The 20,015-nt window shown below is 38.6% G+C and overlaps 1 protein-coding gene across 3 annotated transcripts in view; it reads left to right on the top strand.

The window, feature by feature from the left end:
- The window catches only part of mtx2 (metaxin 2), an 83,566-nt gene extending 67,971 nt beyond the window's left edge, over positions 1-15,595 (top strand). For 2 of the 3 annotated variants that reach the window (XM_055637910.1, XM_055637911.1), the window contains exons 10-11: positions 494-687; positions 15,502-15,595. In XM_055637910.1, coding sequence (XP_055493885.1) covers positions 494-687; positions 15,502-15,536 — 229 coding nt within the window. In that variant the 3' untranslated portion in view covers positions 15,537-15,595. Of the gene's footprint in view, positions 1-493; positions 688-12,041; positions 12,095-15,501 lie in introns of all 3 variants that reach the window. The other variant, XM_055637912.1, reaches the window with a different exon arrangement.
- Positions 15,596-20,015: the final 4,420 nt, after the last annotated feature.

Genomic DNA, 20,015 nt, shown 5'->3' with positions numbered 1-20,015 from the left:
GTGCCTTTTGCAGATTAAATGCCCTGAAGCAATGTAGTTTGCTTCTTGAAGTGCAGCATTCTATTTTAAGGATGGGTTTGTTATGCACAGTGGCTGCTGCAGGGGAGGCAGACTTTGCAGAGGTGGACAACTGTCGATGGTCATAAGACATTATCCTACATACTTTTTAAACTGTACTCTTTTGGTCTATGTAACGTGTACATTTGGGAAAAATGTAGTTAATCTGTTAATGACAAGATACTTTTTCACAAGAACAAGTACCTTTATAATAAATTACTGTAATAAAACTTGAGGTGATCTGCGTCGGTGAAACCTTTTGAGATTGGCTTAATTTAGTTAAGAAATTACAGCAATTTTTTGGGAAACAAAAGTGTTATGCTAATATTTTCTGTAATGACCTTATTCTATTATTTGTTACAGTGTATTGATACACGTGTCCGTGTTGCCTTCAAAAAATAAATTGCCAGCTAACCTTGTGTTGCTTGTGCTGCAGGCCAACAGAACTGGATGCCCTGGTGTTTGGCCATTTGTTCACAATCCTTACAACTCAGTTGACCAATGATGCACTTGGTGAAAAGGTGAAAAATTATGAAAACCTCATAAAGTTTTGTAGAAGAATTGAGCAGAACTACTTTGAAGAGCAAGATCGCGAAAGCTCTTTGAGTTCAGCATCTGGGTACCCAAGAGGTTCGTCCACAAAGTAATTTTTATTTTAAAAAATGAGTAAATTATTGGAAACAAAATATTGCATTGTTGCAAAACAACTGGAGAATATGCAACAAGCTGATGGTCAAATTTGGTGTGGTTAGTACAATTACAGTCCATAACATTTTAAGTGAAGCACTAACATATATCTGATCTTATTGTCAGTATGATGAGCCATTTTCTTGTTTTTGAAATGAATATAAATGTTACATACAACATGTTGGAGCTGTACTGACATCGAATATATTAAAGAATAATGCAGAAAATCTAATGGTCCTCCCATCTTTGTCTTTTTAAGTTGGATGTAAACATGGTGACTTCTGATCATTCCCAAAAGCACAAGGGAAAAAGCATTTTGCATTGCACATAGGGATATTGTGTTAGCAGTTACAGCCCCAACTGCAATCAGTTTCCTTTATAATTTAACAACTGTATCCAAAGAAGATAGTTGTTGTTACACATTGTTTAGTCCCTGTTTTATTTTACATTCAAAGGGTGTCTTTCTCCTGCAATTAGCAAGAGGATCATCTCTTGGGAGCCATTTACTTGTTCAAATCCAGTCAGCAGTCATAGATCCTGCTCATTTGATGGCTGCATTTGGTATTGGTCTTGCATTACATATGGTTGGTCTGGATTAAAATCTGCTTAACCTAATTGCTTTTGAAAAGCTGCACAGTACAAATATTTTCAATGCAATTTTGGTGTCAATTAACTTACAAATGTAGTTGACCTTGAACTCAAAAACCACAATATTATTTAGTTTGACTGTAAATGATATTGGAGGTTCAACTATTAAGTACGAAGCTGAGACTTTTTATTGAAGCCTTCTTGACCAGTATTGGAGAAATGAATGTGAGTTACAGAGGCAGGGTATGGTTTGTGTGACTCTGGCACCAGTACTGTGGAAAGTAGAAACATAGAAACATAGAAAATAGGTGCAGGAGTAGGCCATTCGGCCCTTCGAGCCTGCACAGCCATTCAATATGATCATGGCTGATCATCCAACTCGGTATCCCATACCTGCCTTCAAAGTAGGAGTTGAATAACTAGGATAGTCCCAGCTGAACCACCCTCTAGGAATCCACATAACCAGAGATGGAGAAGAGTTTTAACAGAATTTTGTGATGCAAATGTGGTTTGCATGAAGGCTAGAAACTAAAGCCAGAAGTCACGTGGGAGTGGTAACAGTAACCAAACGGTCGGGTGAAGTATAAACAAATAAATAATGGGAGTCCGTGAGAAAAGTTCAGTGATTTTAGGTTACAAATAGACAGGAAAGAACGGATGGTCGAAGGTAGCCTAGATGAGAGTTCATAGATTTGTTTTAGATAGTTCCGTACAGCAGCATGTCGAATCTAACAGAGAGCCGGCCATACTGATCAGCTAATGTGTAGTAAGGTGGGATAGCAGTTAATAACCCCATGGTTAAAGTGCCTTGGGTAGCAGCGATCATAGTACAAATGTATTTTACATTCTATTTAAGGGAGAGAAGAATCCACCCAAGACTAGGTTTATCGTGAGATCACAAAAGCAAATCACTAAAGAGAACTTGCAAATTAAGTTAAGGAAATGTGCAATTGAAGTGCAATGGCCAATATTTAAAGGGATCTTTTGGAATACACAATAAAAGCATGCCAATGAGAAAACAAATTTGATATCCTTTGTTAATAATAAAGAAACAATAACAAAATATTTAGAAAAAAACAATTTGACATAAATAGGTCACAGGTCAGAAACTTGTACAGAAAATGAACATGAACAATGAATGACTAAAGAATTAATAGGTATGGAAATAGCTGGGTAGCAATAATTTGAGACGTTTGCTTAACATAATGCACTCACATAAATCTCACGACCAAGAGTTATCTATCATCTCACTGGACGCAGAAAAAGCATTTGATCAAGTAGAATGGGATTATATGATTAAAGTATTGCAAAAATTCCAATTGGGAGAGAACTTCATTGCATGGATAAAACTATTATATAACAAACCTACGGCTAGAATACTAACTAATAATATATTATCCTCGAAATTTGAACTATCAAGGGGCAATAGACAAGGATGTTCATTATCACCGCTGTTATTTGCTTTGGTAATTGAACCCCTTGCTGAAAAAATAAGAACACACCCGGATATTTATGGTTATAATACAAAATACTCAAATAATAAAATATCCCTATATGCCGATGATGTACTATTGTACATCACAAAACCACAAATTAGTATACCAAACATATTAAATTTAATTGAGGACTTTGGATCCTTCTCAGGATATAGAATAAATTGGAATAAAAGTGAAATTATGTTGATAAAACCAAAAGACTCAACACACCTCCGGAAATTCCCCTTTAAAATAGCTACAGAAAAATTCAAATATTTGGGAATTGAAATTATTAGAAATTACCAGGATACATTTAAAGCCAATTATAATCCCTTACTCAAGAAATTAAATAATTTGATTAAATTCTGGAAAACATTTCCGATGTCCTTAATAGGCAGAATAAATGCTATAAAAATGATTTTCTTACCACAAATCCTATACCCATTTCAATCAATACCTATATAGCTCCCAAAAAAGTTTTTCAAAAAATTGGACTCAGACATTACAAATTTTATATGGGATTATAAATCCCATAGAATACATATAGCACACCTTAATAAACGAAAAGAGTTGGGGCGCTAGCGCTCCCTAATTTTATGTATTATAATTGGGCAATAAATATTAAAAATATGATTCACCTGCTGGACAATTCTGCCCAGCAGGCGGACTGGATGGAAATGAAAAAAGGCGACTGCTCCCCGAGTAATATAGGAGCGCTACCATAGCGCATTCTTTTAATAAAAATTTAATTATATAAAAAAATCCAATTAAATACTTGGCACAATTAGAACATGGAAACAAATAAAACAGAATCTAAAATTAAGAAACATATCAAAATAAAACTGTCAATAAACCATCAATCATAGATTATTTTTATAAATATCGGAAGGGAATCAAACGCTGAAGACTGTAAAAAATTACTATCATTTCAGAAACTGAAATTAATTTGAAAAATAACCAATATTTTAAATATCTTCAAAAATTATCTGAAAAAATACTTAAATTGCCTTCCGACTTACTGGATGAAGCAAAGACAAAGGCGGAATCAGCTAATCTAACCCTATATACATAGAAATACCCACAACAGATGAATTAGAAGAGACTGGGAACAAGAATTAGCTATAAAAATTTCAAAAGAGAGCTGGATAATCATTTACTACAGGTGCAAAATGTTCGATCAACGTACGACATACGCTCATCCAATTCAAGACATTACATAGACATTACAGGTAGATTATATTAAATTCAAAAAGACTAAATTAAATAAAATCTTCCCTAATGTTTCACCTATTGTGATAAATGTCTGTGTCAGAAGCGCATTAGTTTTTTAAACAATAAATAAAAAAATTCTGGTATGAAATATTTGATATTTTTTCGGTTAATCAAAATAAAACAACCAAAGACAGAATGGATTATTTTTGGAATATCGGAAGGTAACCCTGAACTAAACGCGTTTCAGAAGAATTTATTCAATTACGGGCTAATAATGGGGAAAAAAGCTTATACTTGAATTCTGGAAAAATGCGCCCACACCAACAATAAAAATGTGGATATCAAATATGTTTGAAACATTACATCTGGAAGAGATGAGATTCCTCTTAGCAGGTAAAGCAGGCCAATTCCAAAAGACGTGGTCTATGTTTCTGGACCTATTACAAGCATGAGGTGCAATAGTAATTTTAAAAATAAATAAATAAATAAATGGTATCAGGACCTGGTAACGGGAGGTAAAACAACAAAAACAGACTTGGTTGGTAATCCCCTTTCTGCGGAGTTTAATGTTATAATAGAGCGATTGTTCCTACTTTCTTTTTCTTTCTTTTCTAGGGTCTACTTTCTTACTTTATTTCCTTCTCTAACTTCTTTTCTAAGGGGCTTTCTTTTCCTTACTTCTATCTTTTTCTTAAAGCTCAAAAAAAATGAAGCGGTACAAAAAATGTATTAAGATATATGTGTTGTGTAGTATTGTAATTTACCGTACTTCTAATAAAAATAATTTAAAAAAAAAAGAAGAAATAGCTGGGTAGAAATATTAGACTGATGGTAAAAGTCTCCATAAATCTTTCAATGTGAGCATTAATCCTATAGAAAGCAAATATGAAAAATACACTGAAGACGGGTGAATTAAATATTTGCATCAGTCTTCACCATGAAGAGTAAGTAAAACCCCAGAAATACCTTTAGTCAGGAATTGCAAGGGAGCGATTAACTGGAAAATTACAATGGCAAGAGATACAGCCCTGAGCAGATTATTGGAGCTTTGGGGCTTACAAGTCCCTAATGAATACTTAGATTTGCAGAAGGCATTTGATAGCATGCTGCATCAAAGATTATTGCGGTAATAAAAGCTCGTAGTGGAGAAGGCAACGTGGATCGAAGATTGGCTGGCTGACAGGAAACAGCATAAATGGATCTTGGCTGGTAAGATATAGCACGTGCTAGGCTACAAGAATTGGTGATGCAACATTTTGTTTTATAGTATAGTATAGTATAGTATATCTTTATTGTAATTTTCCTGAGTACTCACATACCCAGAGGAAACAAAAAAACGTTGCTCAACCAGTGTCCATTCAGTGTGCAGTAAAAAATAAAATAGAAATAAAAATACATATATCATGAACAAATTAAACACTCTACTCTCTACTAAACATCAACAGGCGTTCCGATCGGCAGCGGCACGACAGTGGCTCTGCTGCAGTGTGTCCAGGTTGGTGGTTGGTGCGCGATACTTTGGCAGGGGGCAAAGCCCGTTTATCTTATAGCCTGCGGGAAGAAGCTGAGGAGCATCCTGCTGGTTTTGCAGCTAATGCTCCTGTACCTCTTCCCAGATGGCAGGATGGCGAATAACTTATATTAAAAATAGGGCTGAAGGCACCAAAGGTATGGTTGCTAAATTTGCAGCTGAGAAATGGATAGGTGGAAAAGTAGGTTGAGAATAGGATATAAGAAAGATAGCGGGATACTGATTAATTAAACGAGTGGAAAAAGATTGGCAAATGGATTGTAATGTGGGAAATACATAATTGTCCATTTTCAAAGGAAAAGGAAAAAGGAAACATTCCAGAGGTTTAAGGCGCAATGATCTTGGCATCCTTGTTCAGGATTCCAAAAAATTAGTATGCAGGTAAGTAGGCGATTAGGAAACATAACAGAATGTTGTTTATTGTTTTGAGATATTGAATTCAAAAGTAGGTGATACTGTAGTTACATCGGACATTCTGGTGACCACATCAGGAGCACTATTTGTATCGCTCTTCAATAACTTTAAATGTCGAGGCCCCCATTGCCTCATCCTTACTATGGTGGACTTCCAGTCTATATACACCTCCAACTCCCACCCAGAAGGTCTCAAGGACCTCCAGATCTTCCTTGAACCAGCCCTTCCTTGCTTCCTTGACCCAATCAGTTTCCCTCTACTTACATTCTCCTCGCCTAATGGAACTAGTTCTCATCCTCAATAACTTCTCTTTTGACTCTTCTCATTTCTTTCAAGTTAAAGGTGAAGCCAGGGGTACTCGCATGGGCCCCGGCTACGCCTGCCTCTTTGTTGGTTATATTCTTGTTCCATATTCTTGTTGGATGCCATCTCCCAACTCTTTTTCCACTACATCGATGAATGGCCTAACCCTTGAACTGGTTGATTTCATTATCGCTTTGTTCATTCAGACCGAAAGGTCTGAATGACAAATAAAGGATCTAAATCTAAGTCTGTCACTAACTTTCACCCTGGTGTCAAATTCACTTGGATTATCTCTGATACCTCTCTCCCCTTTGTGAATCCATCACAGGGGAGAGACTATCGACTGACATCTACTCGAAACCCGCCAACTCCCACGGTTACCTGGATCACAACTTCACCCACCCTGCAGATAGACGCATAATGCTGGAGTAACTCAGTGGGACAGGCAGCATCTCTGGAGAGAAAGAATGGATGACGTTTCAGGTCGAGACCCTTCCTCAGACTGACGTCGGGAGAGGGAGATACATAGATAAGAAATGTGAAGGTGTGAAAACAGGACAAAGGGAATGGAGATCAAGGAATATTTAGAATAGATCATTGTTAGCTGGGAACCAAACAGATAAAATGCAGTCGAAGTCAGTAAGACTGGTCGGGGAACTGGGAAGGGGGAGGGATGGAGAGAGAGGGAAAGCAAGGGATAAGGGCCTGTCCCACTTGGCCATCATTTGGGCCTCATTTACACGTCATGTAAAATAGGTCGATGCGTGGGTGACGCACGCATTGCGCATGGTGAGGTGTGGAATCGCATGTGGTGGCGTGCGGTATCGCACGGCGCTCCAGGATTTCGTAGTGACCAATTTCGCGTACGCACGCTGACGCATTGGTGTTGCACGCTGCGTCCTGATGTCTCACGTGTATCGCGTGGTACCCGCATGGTTACGTCACCATGCGTCGCCGCGCACCACATGGTATTCTAATGACGTCACGCACACCAGACGGCTGTGATGACGCGTGATTTGCATGCGACGTCACGTATCACGACGCGTCAACCTATTTTACATATGACGCATGAATGAGGCGCAAATGACGGCCAAGTGGGACAGGCCCTTTCCTTGAAGTTAGAGGAGTCAATGTTCTTACCTCTGGCATGTAAGCTGCCCAATCGAAATATGAGGTGCTGTTGCTCCAATTTGCACTGGGCCTCACTCTGACAATGGAGGAGGCCCAGGACAGAAAGGTCAGTGTAGGAATGGGTGGGGGAGATAAAGTATTTACCAACCGGCAGATCAGGTAGGTTTAGGGGGACTGAGCGGAGATGTTAAGCGAAACGATCGCCGATCCTGCGTTTGGTCTCGCCGATATATAGGAGTCCATACCTGGAACAGCGGACATCAGATGGGGTTGGAGGAGGTGTAAGTGAACCTGTCGCACCTGAAAAGGCTGTTGAGGTCCTTGGATTGAGTTGAGGGGGGTGGGGGGGATAGGTATCTTGGGGGGCAGCTTGGCCGGCATAGACAGGTGGGGGGGATAGGGGGATGCTGGAATACCAGGGACTAACTCTACTGAACGTTTTTCCTTGCATTATTTATTATGTAAAAGAATATGTGTGTTATGATTGTGTTTATAATTTGTTTGGTTGTTTTGTTGTTTGTCTTTTGCACAAAAGTCCGCGAGCATTGCCACTTTCATTTCACTGCACATCTCGTATGTGTATGTGACAAATAAACTTGACTTGACTTGTATAGGGACCGGTGTTGCATCTCCTGCGGTTGCAGGGGAAAATACCTGGGCAGGGGGTGGTTTGGGTGGGAAGGGACGAGTTGACCAGGGAGTTGCAAAGGGAACGGTCTCTGTGGAAAGCAGAAAGGGGTGGAGATGGGACGATGTGGCTAGTGGTGGGATCCTGTTGGACGTGACGAAAATGTCAGTGGATTATTTGCTGTATGCGATATACATTGTATGTATTATAAAATCTATATTTTTAATAGTGAACTATTGTGTTCAGTTTTGTTCATGTCTTAGGAATGATTTTGTCACGCTGGGACGGGTGCAGAGAAAATTTACAAGGATGTTACCAGGACTCGATAGCCTGGACAACAGGGAGAGATTGAGCAGGCCCTGACTTTATTCATTGCAGTGTAGGAGGATGAGGGGTGCTCTTATATACAAAATCATGAGAGGAATAAATTGGCTAAATGAACAAAATCTTTTGCCCAGAGTACGTTGAATCAAGAACAAAAGGCCATACGGGAGGGGGGGGGCAGAAGATTTAATTGGAACCTGAGTTAACTGTTTTACTAAAAGGTGATGGGTGTATGGAATGAGCTGACTGAAGAAATAGTTGAATCGGGTACTATCACAACATTTAAAAAGCATTTAGACAAGTATATTGATAGGGTAGGTTTAGAGGGATATGGGCCAAACGCAGGCAGGTGAGGCTAATGTAGATGGGGCATGTTGGTCAGCATGGGCAAGTTGGGGCGAAGGAGCTTTTTTCATTCTGTAAGACCCTATAACTCTATGACATAGAATACCTGGGAGAAACATGCATGTTCAGATGTTTTTGGGTTAAATGAGACAAACTATTTACAAGCTGGAATACAATTCCAGTCCATTGTGAAACTTTGTGTAGAAACTGCTCAGGTGATGTACTGAATCCATTATCCACGTCGTGTCTCGGAGCAGTAATATTGTACAATTGTATCCGACACTTAATGAAGCATCATTCAAATGCAGCACGTTTAAACAAAATATATGATTGCCATGTGTTGAAAGTCTAATTACTTATCAATACAGATTTTCAGAGAAGAATATATTTAAAAACATTAACATTTCAATGAACGTTGTCTTAAACTTGGAGCATTTTCCAAAACTACTCGGTCACGAGGATGTTGTCAGGACTTGAGGATCTGAGCTATAGGGAGAGATTGGGTAGGCGAGGAATGTATTTCTTGGTGCATAGGAGGATGAGAGGTAATCTTACAGAGGTGTATGATATCATGAGAGGGATAAATAGGGTAGATGCACAGAGTGTTTTACCCAGAGTAGGGGAAACAAGGACATAGTTTTAAGGTGAAAAGTGAAAGATTTAATAGGAATCTGAGGGGACAACATAGAAACATAGAAACATAGAAATTAGGTGCGGGGGTAGGCCATTCGGCCCTTCGAGCCTGCACCGCCATTCAATATGATCATGGCTGATCATCCAACTCAGTATCCCGTACCTGCCTTCTCTCCATACCCCCTAATCCCCTTAGCCACAAGGGCCACATCTAACTCCCTCTTAAATATAGCCAATGAACTGGCCTCAACTACCCTCTGTGGCAGAGAGTTCCAGAGATTCACCACTCTCTGCGTGAAAAAAGTTATTCTCATCTCGGTTTTAAAGGATTTCCCCTTTATCCTTAAGCTGTGACCCCTTGTCCTGGAACGTTTTCATACAGACGGTGGTGGGTATATGGAATGAACTGCCGGAGGAGGTAGTTGAGGCAGAAACTATAACAAGATTTAAAAGACATTTGGACAGGTACAATGATAGTAAAGGTTTAAAGGGATATGCGGGCAGATGGGGCAGCTTGGCCGGCATGGACAGGCTGGGCCAAAGGGCCGTTTCCGTGCTGTATGACTCTATGACTAAAACATTCAATCATTTCTCGTCACTGACTGTTTTGTACTATGAACTGTAAACTCCAGCACATTTTTTAAATTGAAATCTTCCTCTTTAGTATTTAATTTTTTTCATTTTGTGGTCAGAAATTCTATTGATTATAATAATAATGTGTAAAACTAAATTTTGTTGCAATACCTTTTGTAGTATGGGGGTTATTGGATTATGTGCTTCATTTAATCTTACATTATATTAAACGTTATTATAAAACCATTTCAGTTGTGTATAAAAGATTGAAGTTAGATGTTTTACACAAAATCGAAACCTCTGTTTTAGTATTAAACAGATACAATGATTTGAAAAACAAATTACTATTTTGAAAATGATGGACTATTTCTTCTCCACTTTAGATATAGCCAAAGAATTCATATTCTAGTTTCATTGCAGCTTTTCTAAAGTCTGCCAATATATTGAAATGATAAATTAATAGTACAAATTAATAAAGAATATTGTTTTTGTAATATGACAAAATAGTAATTTTACATGCAGCATAATTAGCCTATATTAAATGGTATTGCCTGCATATTTTGCATAGTCCACATCTAGCACTAACCAATAAGCAAATGTTGCAAATTGTGCCTCAAATGCTTAAGTAGTAAAAAAAAAATACAGCTCAAAGGCCAAGAATTAAGCAAACAATAACACATTTTGGATTAATATAATTTAATACCAAATTACTTGCAAGGAATGTAAAGGTTTATATTAAAAGCATCCAGACATCTTTGATCCATAGGAATTAATTCCTTAGATCATGACACGTTATCCTAAAGAATGCTGCACAATAAAGATAGCTAGACTGATATATCAGTGCAGATGTCCCCTGATCAAAGCTCGTGACTAGAACAAGGCATAATTGATAACAGTGGATATTATTAGTACAGCCATTTTATGTGCAGTGTTGCCCCTGTGTTTGAGAGTAATTTAGTGAATTTCAACCAAAGAGAAAAATCAACCCCAGTGCAAACTTATTTTTGACCAATTGCTTGAGATATACAATTAGGGCCTGAAAGAAAGGGGATGTTCGAATGATGGCGCTTGTGATGTGTCTCTAATGATGCCTCTTAGGATCAGCTGGGCTTCTAGTGTGCACTTCATTTCCTGCAGCAGCTTTTACATGCAAGACCACAGTTCCCATGGCTCTCTCAACAATTATCACCCACTTGTTCTGCAGGTTTTGGTTTTTACATTAGTCTGGTTTTGAAATTCACTGTATTAATCACGGCTGAAGTTGTTATTTATCACCTGCTGGGTGAGAAATAATAATTTTGACACTAGTGGGGCAGCAGGCCAGAGGTAAGGAATTAAGTAAAACATCTAAACACGAGCAAGGATCATTTCTTTGATTAATGATTCACTACAGAGAAAAACTGCTGCTCATTATCTGGTCTTACAAATCCAAACTGGGTTATGAGTTTGAAGAATTGTTTCTGTTGTTCCCTCCAGACAGTGACAGTCGCTTTCTGTAGAAGTTGGGTGTTTTTTGAAAAGAGAAATCCACAAATGTAATGTATGGGTACTAATAGTCCAGCAGACACATTGTTTTAGTTAGCCAGCAGCAGAGGTTTGTTCAAAAATCTATATACCGAAATTACAACAGAATACCACCTCCTCACTGAATGTCAGAAGCCATCTTAGTGCGAATACTTCACCCATGTTGGAGCACAGCTCCTGGAACTGATGAGGTGAAGAGTGTTGCACCACAGCCCTGAGTTGGTAATCACAGAACTGAAGAAACACATACATCATCTGCCACATAGGTTGGCGTTTAAAGTGAAAAACCTTCAGAACATGTGCAGTCTCGGACAAATGACAGCCCCTCGTACGTTCATCCTTGTACAGATTGCTCAGCACCCAACTCCGGGAAAAGGCTGAGTTCAGCTTTTTTTTTTTTTCCGTGGTGTTCCACTGGCAAGCGGTGTATGTCTGCTGGGTTGAAATGGGAAAAAGTGACACAAATAATTTGTAAATGGTTTGAGTTTTACAGGGCATCAGTCACACAATAAGTATCAAAATGGCACTGACAGTGCCACTGCAGTTTGCAATTATTTGGTAATGCCCTCAATTATACCACTGGCAGATTTTACCTCCATCTGTGCTTACTTTCCAGGCTTTTACCATAATAAGTAAACACGGCCAGAGGTAGCTGAGACACTGCTTGAAGTAAGTGTTAAGGAAAATGTAATGGTGTTACCCCCTAATACATGACAGAGAGGGATAAAGAAGCTAATAACAAAATGTTGGTTGTAGAACCAGAATAAAAATATAATTGATAAGTTAGTTGAGGCCCAGCCATTTATCTTCACCAGTCACTTAAAGGCTAAAGAGTGAACGATGTTACAGCAACATCGGAAAGATGTCAATTAAAAAAAAATCTGATTTCAGTGTTATCACATTTTTTAACAAATTATAGGAAGTTATAATCTGCTCAGCTGGGCACAAAAATCATGAATCAATAACATGTATTTATCGGGTTTTTGTTCATCTAATGTACAATATTTTACTGAGAAGAATCTATCAATCTATTATTGGAAATTATTAACAGCAGAGCTATGCTGAAAATATACAAAATATTCAAAAGATAGTAACATTGAGCTTGTTTGCAGCAGTATTTTAATTTTGCCTCAGTTGGAGTTCCATCTCTAACAATTGTACTTAGATGTCACAAAAAAATCTTTGTGTCTTTGGAACTAAAAATGGCAACTGTTTCAGTAAACATTCTGCAGTCCTGTCTTTAGAGATGTGATGATATGAAAGATGTAGGCAAGGACTGGGTCTGCCAGATCTGTTGGCAAATGTCAAAACCAGTTGTCCACCACATCTGTTCACGTCTCTGTCTTGGGCCTAAGGGAATGGAAGTGAGGGTCATACATTGAAACGCGAAGGTGGGGAGAGAGGGATGGTTTCAATAATTGCCAGAGCATCATAGAAAGAGATGTTTTTTTCAATAAATCAAGAATGCATACACAAGGATACAGACAAGAACTACACTTGTGACCAGGGAGCATTTCAGAATCAAAATTTGAGTTTGACTTTAGTTTATTGTCACGTTTAGCGAGGTACAGTGAAAAGCTTTTGTTACAGGCTAATCAATCAACGGAAAGACAACACATGATTACAATCGAGCTATCCACAGTGTACAAATACATGATTTAGGGAATGATGTGAATAATCCTTAGTGCAAGATAAAGTCTGATTAAAAATATTTTGAGGCTCTCCAATGAGGTAGATAGTTAGCTCCAATCCGGACTGTTCTTTAGTTGTTGGTAAGATGATTAATTTGCCTGATAACAGCTGGGAAGAAACTATCCCTGAATCTGGATGTGTGCATTTTCACACTTCTATACTTCTTGCCTGATGGGAGAAGGGAGAAGAGGAATGGCTGGGGTGAGACTCATCCTCGATTATGCTGGTGGCCTTGCCAAGGCAGCGTGAAGTTTAAGGAAAACACCCACAGCCCTTCTAATCCAGCCTTGTAGCTTCAATTGTCATGCAACAAACAATCCTTGTTAATCTTTTCTGGGCCTTCTCAAATGCCTTCAAATCTTTCCTATCATGAGGCAACCAGAACTGAACGCAACCACTTTGGACCAAGGTTTTATAAAGGTTCAGCATGACTTCCCTGTTTTTATACATTATGCCTAGATTGAAAAAGCCCAATGTTAGGTGCCTTAATGGCCACTTTCTCAACCTCCACTGCCACTTTTGATGTGCGCACATACCCCAGAGAGACGGTTTAGAACAGTTTTCCTTATATTGACTCTCCTTATTCTTCCATCTACAGTGCATCACCTCACATTTCTCATCATTAAACCTCTGTCATGTGTCTGCCTATTCTACTAGCCTGATTAGATCCTGTTGCAATTTAACCCTGTACTTTTTACAGTTCATCGTCCTGCCAAGTTTTATGTCATTTGTAAATTTAGAAATTATGTCTTGCACACTCAAGTCCACGTTATTGATATAGGTTTGAAGAAACTACAGTAATCCCTGGGGATGACAATATTCATCTCCCTCCAATTCAAAAAATAGTCATTCCACAATAACACTCCATTGTTTTACTTTGCTAACATTGTATTCATACTTCCAATGTCCTTTTTATACGGCATGCTTCCACTTTGTTGAATAGCCTGTTCTCTGTCGTTTTTATCAGAAGTCTTGTGAGAGCCCACATGTGCATTAATTGCATTAACTTATCCATTACCTCATCAAAACATTCTATCAATCTGGTGAGGCATGATTCACCCTGAACAAATCCTTGCAGGCTTGCCTTAATGAATCCATTAATAGTCACCAGGCAGCTATTAATATTTTTTCTGGATCAATGTTTCTAAAAGCTTTCCTAACCACTTTCAAACTGACTGGCCTGTCTACTGGGTTTATTCTTACTCGCTTTTTTTTCATCAAACATTTGCTTTTATCTGTTGCTCTGGCACCACCTCCATATTCCAAGAGCGTTGAAAGATTATAATCAGTGCTCTTGTAACTTCCTTTTATACATATCTCAGAATCGAGATGTGCGTCTCACCTGGACTTGGGGACTTACCTAATTTCAGTCTAGCCAACATCAAATGTCTCTGCGCTGTTAATTATTAACGTGCAGTGTCTTTACTATCTCCTGCTTCACTATTACTTTGGAAACATTCCCTTTATTTATGTCTGTTTTAAAAAAAATCTAAACTGAACTTTTTTGTTGGTTATTACGGGTTTTACAGAATACTATGTTTACATGATCTGATCCCTCAAGTAAGAATTTCATTGTTCCGTTTTGGGACATATGACAATAAAACACTCTTGGTTCTTGGTGCTGGTGGTGTTTTGGGTCACAAATAATATTTGTGGTTGTAGTAAGCTGGACTTAACATAATAGGCTGTTTCTCATTAACTTTTACATTTCCATAAGCTGTGGCCATCATGCCTACCTCAGAGATTTTTTTTAGAGATACAGCTGGAAACAGCCCTTCAGCCCACAGTCCATGCTGACCATTGATCGCCTGTTCACAATTGCTCTATGTTAACCCACCTTCACGTGTACTCTCGACACACCAGGGGCAATTTTACACAGGTCAATGAACCTCCAACCCACCACGTTTTGGCGATGTGGGAGGAGACCCAGGCGGACATGGGGAGAATGTTTATTTATGGAGCATCCAAACAAATGTATTGCACAACACACTTCTGGTGCAGACCTGGAAATGCAAACCTCAAACCTGTTCTTGGTTCTTCTTGGTTTCTTGGTCCTCCAAAATATTCCAAATGGAATTTTAACTGGAGGTGGTGAAGGGAGGGCTTGAGCCAGAAAGGGTTATTGGGTACTGTAATGCTTGAAAAATAAGCTCTGATGAAATTTCAATTGCTGTGATTCCTTGTATGTTTACAGTAAAGCAGCAACTCAACTTAGCTTCATTACGGTGGGAAAGCAAATCATATTCCCAATTTAAATTCATAAACTAATACTTTTATGTTTCTCTCCATATTGTGCAGCAGATATCTGTATAGTTGATAACGAGTAGGCTCTTTCTAGTATTTACTCAACGTGCAAGAAATACCTTTTTCTTAATGTTTTGCAGTTACAATCGAGCTGAGAAGAAAGCAATCCTTCTGAAAAGGTCGGGAAAGGTACTTAGCACTGAAAGTGTTTTCATCTGCACAAAGCTTCTCCATTTAGTTTAAAAAAAGGCTGATGCTCATAGAAAAGATATTGACTTCTCACGTCATGTATTGATGTTAGGAAAGCACATTACAAGTCAGCTTGGTGAAGCCCTTTAATTGCAGCAGCCAATTTCCAGTGACTTACACAGAGGAAGGGCAGTAAAAGGCTTTCTGTGCAAACCAGTAAAAGCATCTGAATATATAAAAATCCAAATTATCAGCAAAATCCATACGGTGTACTCATGTAGGAAACAATTATCGATAAGAATAATTTATGCACTTAATTGCATTTCATAAAAAGCCTTCTTAATTTATAAAAGCATTTGTATCCGTTTTACCGTGTGCTCTGATTCCTGCATCCTGACCAGAATGATACAAGGTCATCCTCTGGTGTGTTTTAGCTAGCAATCCTACTAATTACTTCCATTTTATTACCACATCTGACCACACCTAACTACTATTTTGGTTGGTGTATTATGTCAAGCTTTTACTGACAAGACAGCAGCCATTTTCTTCACTGACCTCTGATCTTGGATATAAACTGATTTGGAATAAATGTGAATTTTCAGTTTCCCACATTGTTTTGGAACTCAATTTAGTGACATTGTGATAATTCTAAAGGAAACCTATAATATGTTTCTCTATTGCAATAAAACTGTCAGTAATATTTAATTTTTTTTCTTTGCTTCCATTTATTTGAATTGGGTCTTTTGCATTTGTGAAAGGTATTAAAGTGAAGATTGAAATTGTACCTAATATCTAGATTGAGGTTCTATGGAATATATTTCGCACCTTCCATGACCTTGGAAATCACTGAGGTGAGAAAAGGGAATGTGGGAGAGAGTTGGAAATGTTTTTTGGAGGAGATCAGGCTTACATTTTGAATTGAGTCTGACCCATAATTAGAGGAGAACTCTGCCCAAATGTCAACAGCCAAATTAGACTGCTGTAAATATCCAAAAACCTGTTTGTCCCACTCGAGTTATCTCAAAGATCTGGTTGCTTTGTTGCTCCTTAATCCAGAAAATGAACTCTCATAACCATAAATCTTTTTTCACAACCTTCTCCTTACATTAAAGTAATTAGAATAGTTCTCAGAGTTTTTAGCACTTCATTGAACTTTCTGCAGTTGCTTAGCACTACTTCTCTCCTGGTCATTTCTGTCCCTCAGGCAATTTCATGCAGTATTTTGTTAAGTCTTCACGAACCCAACTATTTTTGTGCTTCGTATATCTCCAGATCCCCTGTTCTGCTAATGTTTAAGAAAGAACTGCAGATGCTGGAAAAATCGAAGGTAAACAAAAATGCTGGGGAAACTCAGCGGGTGAGGCAGCATCTATGGAGAGACTGAATAGGCGACGTTTCGGGTTGGGTCTGAGGAAGGGTCTCGACCTGAAACGTCCCTTATTCCTTCTCTCCATGGATGCTGCCTCACTCACCAGTATTTTTGTCTACCCTGTTCTGTTAATATCACTGAATTATTTTCCAGAACTATATTCTCTGACCAAACTGTATCATTACATTAAAATAGATTTTCCAATTGGATCCCAATCTGCAAATGTATTCATATTTTCCTGCATTTTGTCAGTCATCTTTTGCATTAACTGCATTCCCTAAATTGGTGTCACCAGTAAATTTTGATATGTACGTAGTTTTTGAATTCATCGCGCTTATCCAATGGTTTGATGGTTTCTTTAATGTCCCATGTACGGAGATAGATAGATGATGATGACTTAATACCACGTACCTAGGTACAGTGAAAATTTGTGTTTCTGCATACACAGTACACAGAGTCGCCACAAAGGCACCACCAAATTTACAAAAAGTACTCATAAGGTCATAAGGATAGGAGCAGAATTAGGCCATTTGGCCCATCAAGTCTACTCCGCCATTCAACCATGGCTGATCTATCTCTCACTCCAAACCCCATTCTTCTGCCTTCTCCCCATAACCCCTGACACCCGTACTAATCAAGAATCTATCTATCTCTGCCGTAAAAATATTCATTGACCTGGCCTCCACAGCCTTCTGTGGCAAAGAATTCCGCAGTCACCGCCCTCTGGCTAAATACATTTCTTCTCATCTCCTTCCTTCATCCTTTACTTTTGAGCCAATGACCTCTAGTCCTAGACTCTCGCACTAGTGGAAACATCCTCTCTACATCCACTCTATCCAAGCCTTTCATCCCTCCGCCACCATGCTGGGTCCCCCTTTTTTCTCGATAGCATAGCCCATCCACCTTGGCCCATCCACCTTGGCCCGACTCCGACCTCGTGGCTCCAAACTCGGCCCAACTCCCTCCGACCTCGACCCGAGTGAAATGCTTGTGTGCAAGTTATTCATCAAATCATGCAATATATTAATACAATATTAATACAACAGTTTCCAATAGCAGGATCAATTCCCTGAATTGATCCTATATTACCACTTAGCTTTTTAATATCTACACACTAAACCTGATCTTCCACCGACTTGAGTTTGTGATCCTTAAGATTCACAACTTTAGCTGTGTTATTCTGGAAGGACATTGTAGTAACCAGCAATCCCAAAGTAGACAAATAAATAAAGACACACAGTACTGGAGTAAAATGGCAGGTCAGGCAGCATCCCTGGAGAACATGGATAGGTGACGTTTCAGGTTTCTACAGAGTCATAAAAAAGGTTATTTAAGACACTCCACTATCATTTGTCTTGGCAAGTCCAAGAAAATCCATGAGTGAGTCCTTATTATTTCTTTCAGTCATGCACAGTGCAAGGAGCAGGGAAATTACATCAGAGAAAATAACAAATGTTATCATGTTCCAGTATGATACGAGTTTTATCCATTTTTATGATATTATTTCAATTGGAACCAGTCCATTTTGACTGTTGCCATAAATCTACTATATTATAGTAGTCACACGTCTGTACTGTTATATTCAATTTGAACAATAATTTCCTGTGTGGTATCCGGTGACATTTTTGGCAGCATATTACAACTCATGTTTCATACAGATTCTAGAAATAATCAGGGAGTTTTATTAACTGAGCAAATCTCTCCTGCTTTGATCATCTAAACATGGCCAGATCATCTCAGCAATGGAGATGCATACTCTGCCCATTGCAACCCAAGAAGCTAGGGCTCTTCTTCTTTCACAATACTGTGGTGACTGTTGGTAACACCATCAAAGGCAGAGAGTAATATTCACGTTCTTTACAATACCCATCTCTACCTCTGCACCCATTTTATTTCTCCCATTGTTTTTCTAACATTCCATCTTGGAACAAGTAACAATTTCATCTAGTTGAAGATTAGGGAATGTCATTACCTTGCCTGCTCTGTAGGGATAACATGCTCCTTTAGCTAACAATGTACAAACCTTTAATGTTCATTTCCTCTCCAATGTAACTTCCATCATAAACATCACCTGTAACAATGGAGTCTCCAATTTTACCTGTGTAGGAAGGAACTGCAGATGCTGCTTTACACTGAAGATAGACACAAAATACCAGCATAACTCAGCAGGTCAGCAGCATTTCTGCATGAAGGGTCTCAACTCAAAACATCACCTATTCCTTTTCTCCAGAGATGTTGCCAGACTCACCGAGTTACTCCACATTATGTCTATCTCCAATCTCTCCTTAGGTGTGTTCCATTTGTAGGTGAACAGACTTCATTGTAGGTGAACAGACTTGTCATATTTCCTGTGACAAATCTGCTCAAGTTTCAATGAGTGGCATTATCACTTGCATGCCTTCAGATGTAGACGCAATGAACTGCAGATGCTGGTTTACAAAAAAATAGAAATAAATTGTTGGAGTTCAGTCACTCTAGTACTTTGAGTCTTTTATTTGCCTTCATACGAGCTGTAACTGTGAAACACTGCTTCTCAGTATAGAAGACCCAGTGGGCAAAAAGCTTGGTCATCACTGCTGCTGCCATTCATGTTTTCTGGACTTCTATTTTCAGGATTCAGTGCAATTCATTAAATGAATCTTTTGAAATTTGTTGGATTTAGAGTGTATCTGACTTAAAACAGAGAAGAAAGTTATTTCTGGAAAAAAAAAATGTTAATAAATAATGATTACAAACTTGCAAATGTGAAGGTTTGTAAAATGAAATTGTGTTAAATTCTAGTCGGCGAGTGAGCATAATGTTCCAGTTTTACCAATAGGTTCGTCAAATGAAGATGTCAGATGTTCAGTGCACTGATTTAGGACCCAAAAGAATGACAGGAAGCAAGGAAATGAAGTAAATGATGCCAGTCTTTCAGGAGCTGCAGAGACAGGAACTTAACCGTTTGCCTCATTCTATAACCCTCTGTTTCCCATTGCACAGCCTTTCTGTAGCGGCTGTCTTTACAAGAAAGATGCTTTGTTTAGAGTTTGAGCTAACCTACATGCTTTTTACTTGAGCTGGATGACAGATCCTCAGGAAAAAAACCCATTTGTG

The sequence above is a fragment of the Leucoraja erinacea genome, chromosome 7 (assembly GCF_028641065.1).
Source record: "Leucoraja erinacea ecotype New England chromosome 7, Leri_hhj_1, whole genome shotgun sequence".
Taxonomy (NCBI): domain Eukaryota; kingdom Metazoa; phylum Chordata; class Chondrichthyes; order Rajiformes; family Rajidae; genus Leucoraja; species Leucoraja erinaceus.
The sequence above is the reverse complement of the archived record's forward strand: the minus strand, read 5'-3'. Positions and strand labels throughout refer to the sequence as shown.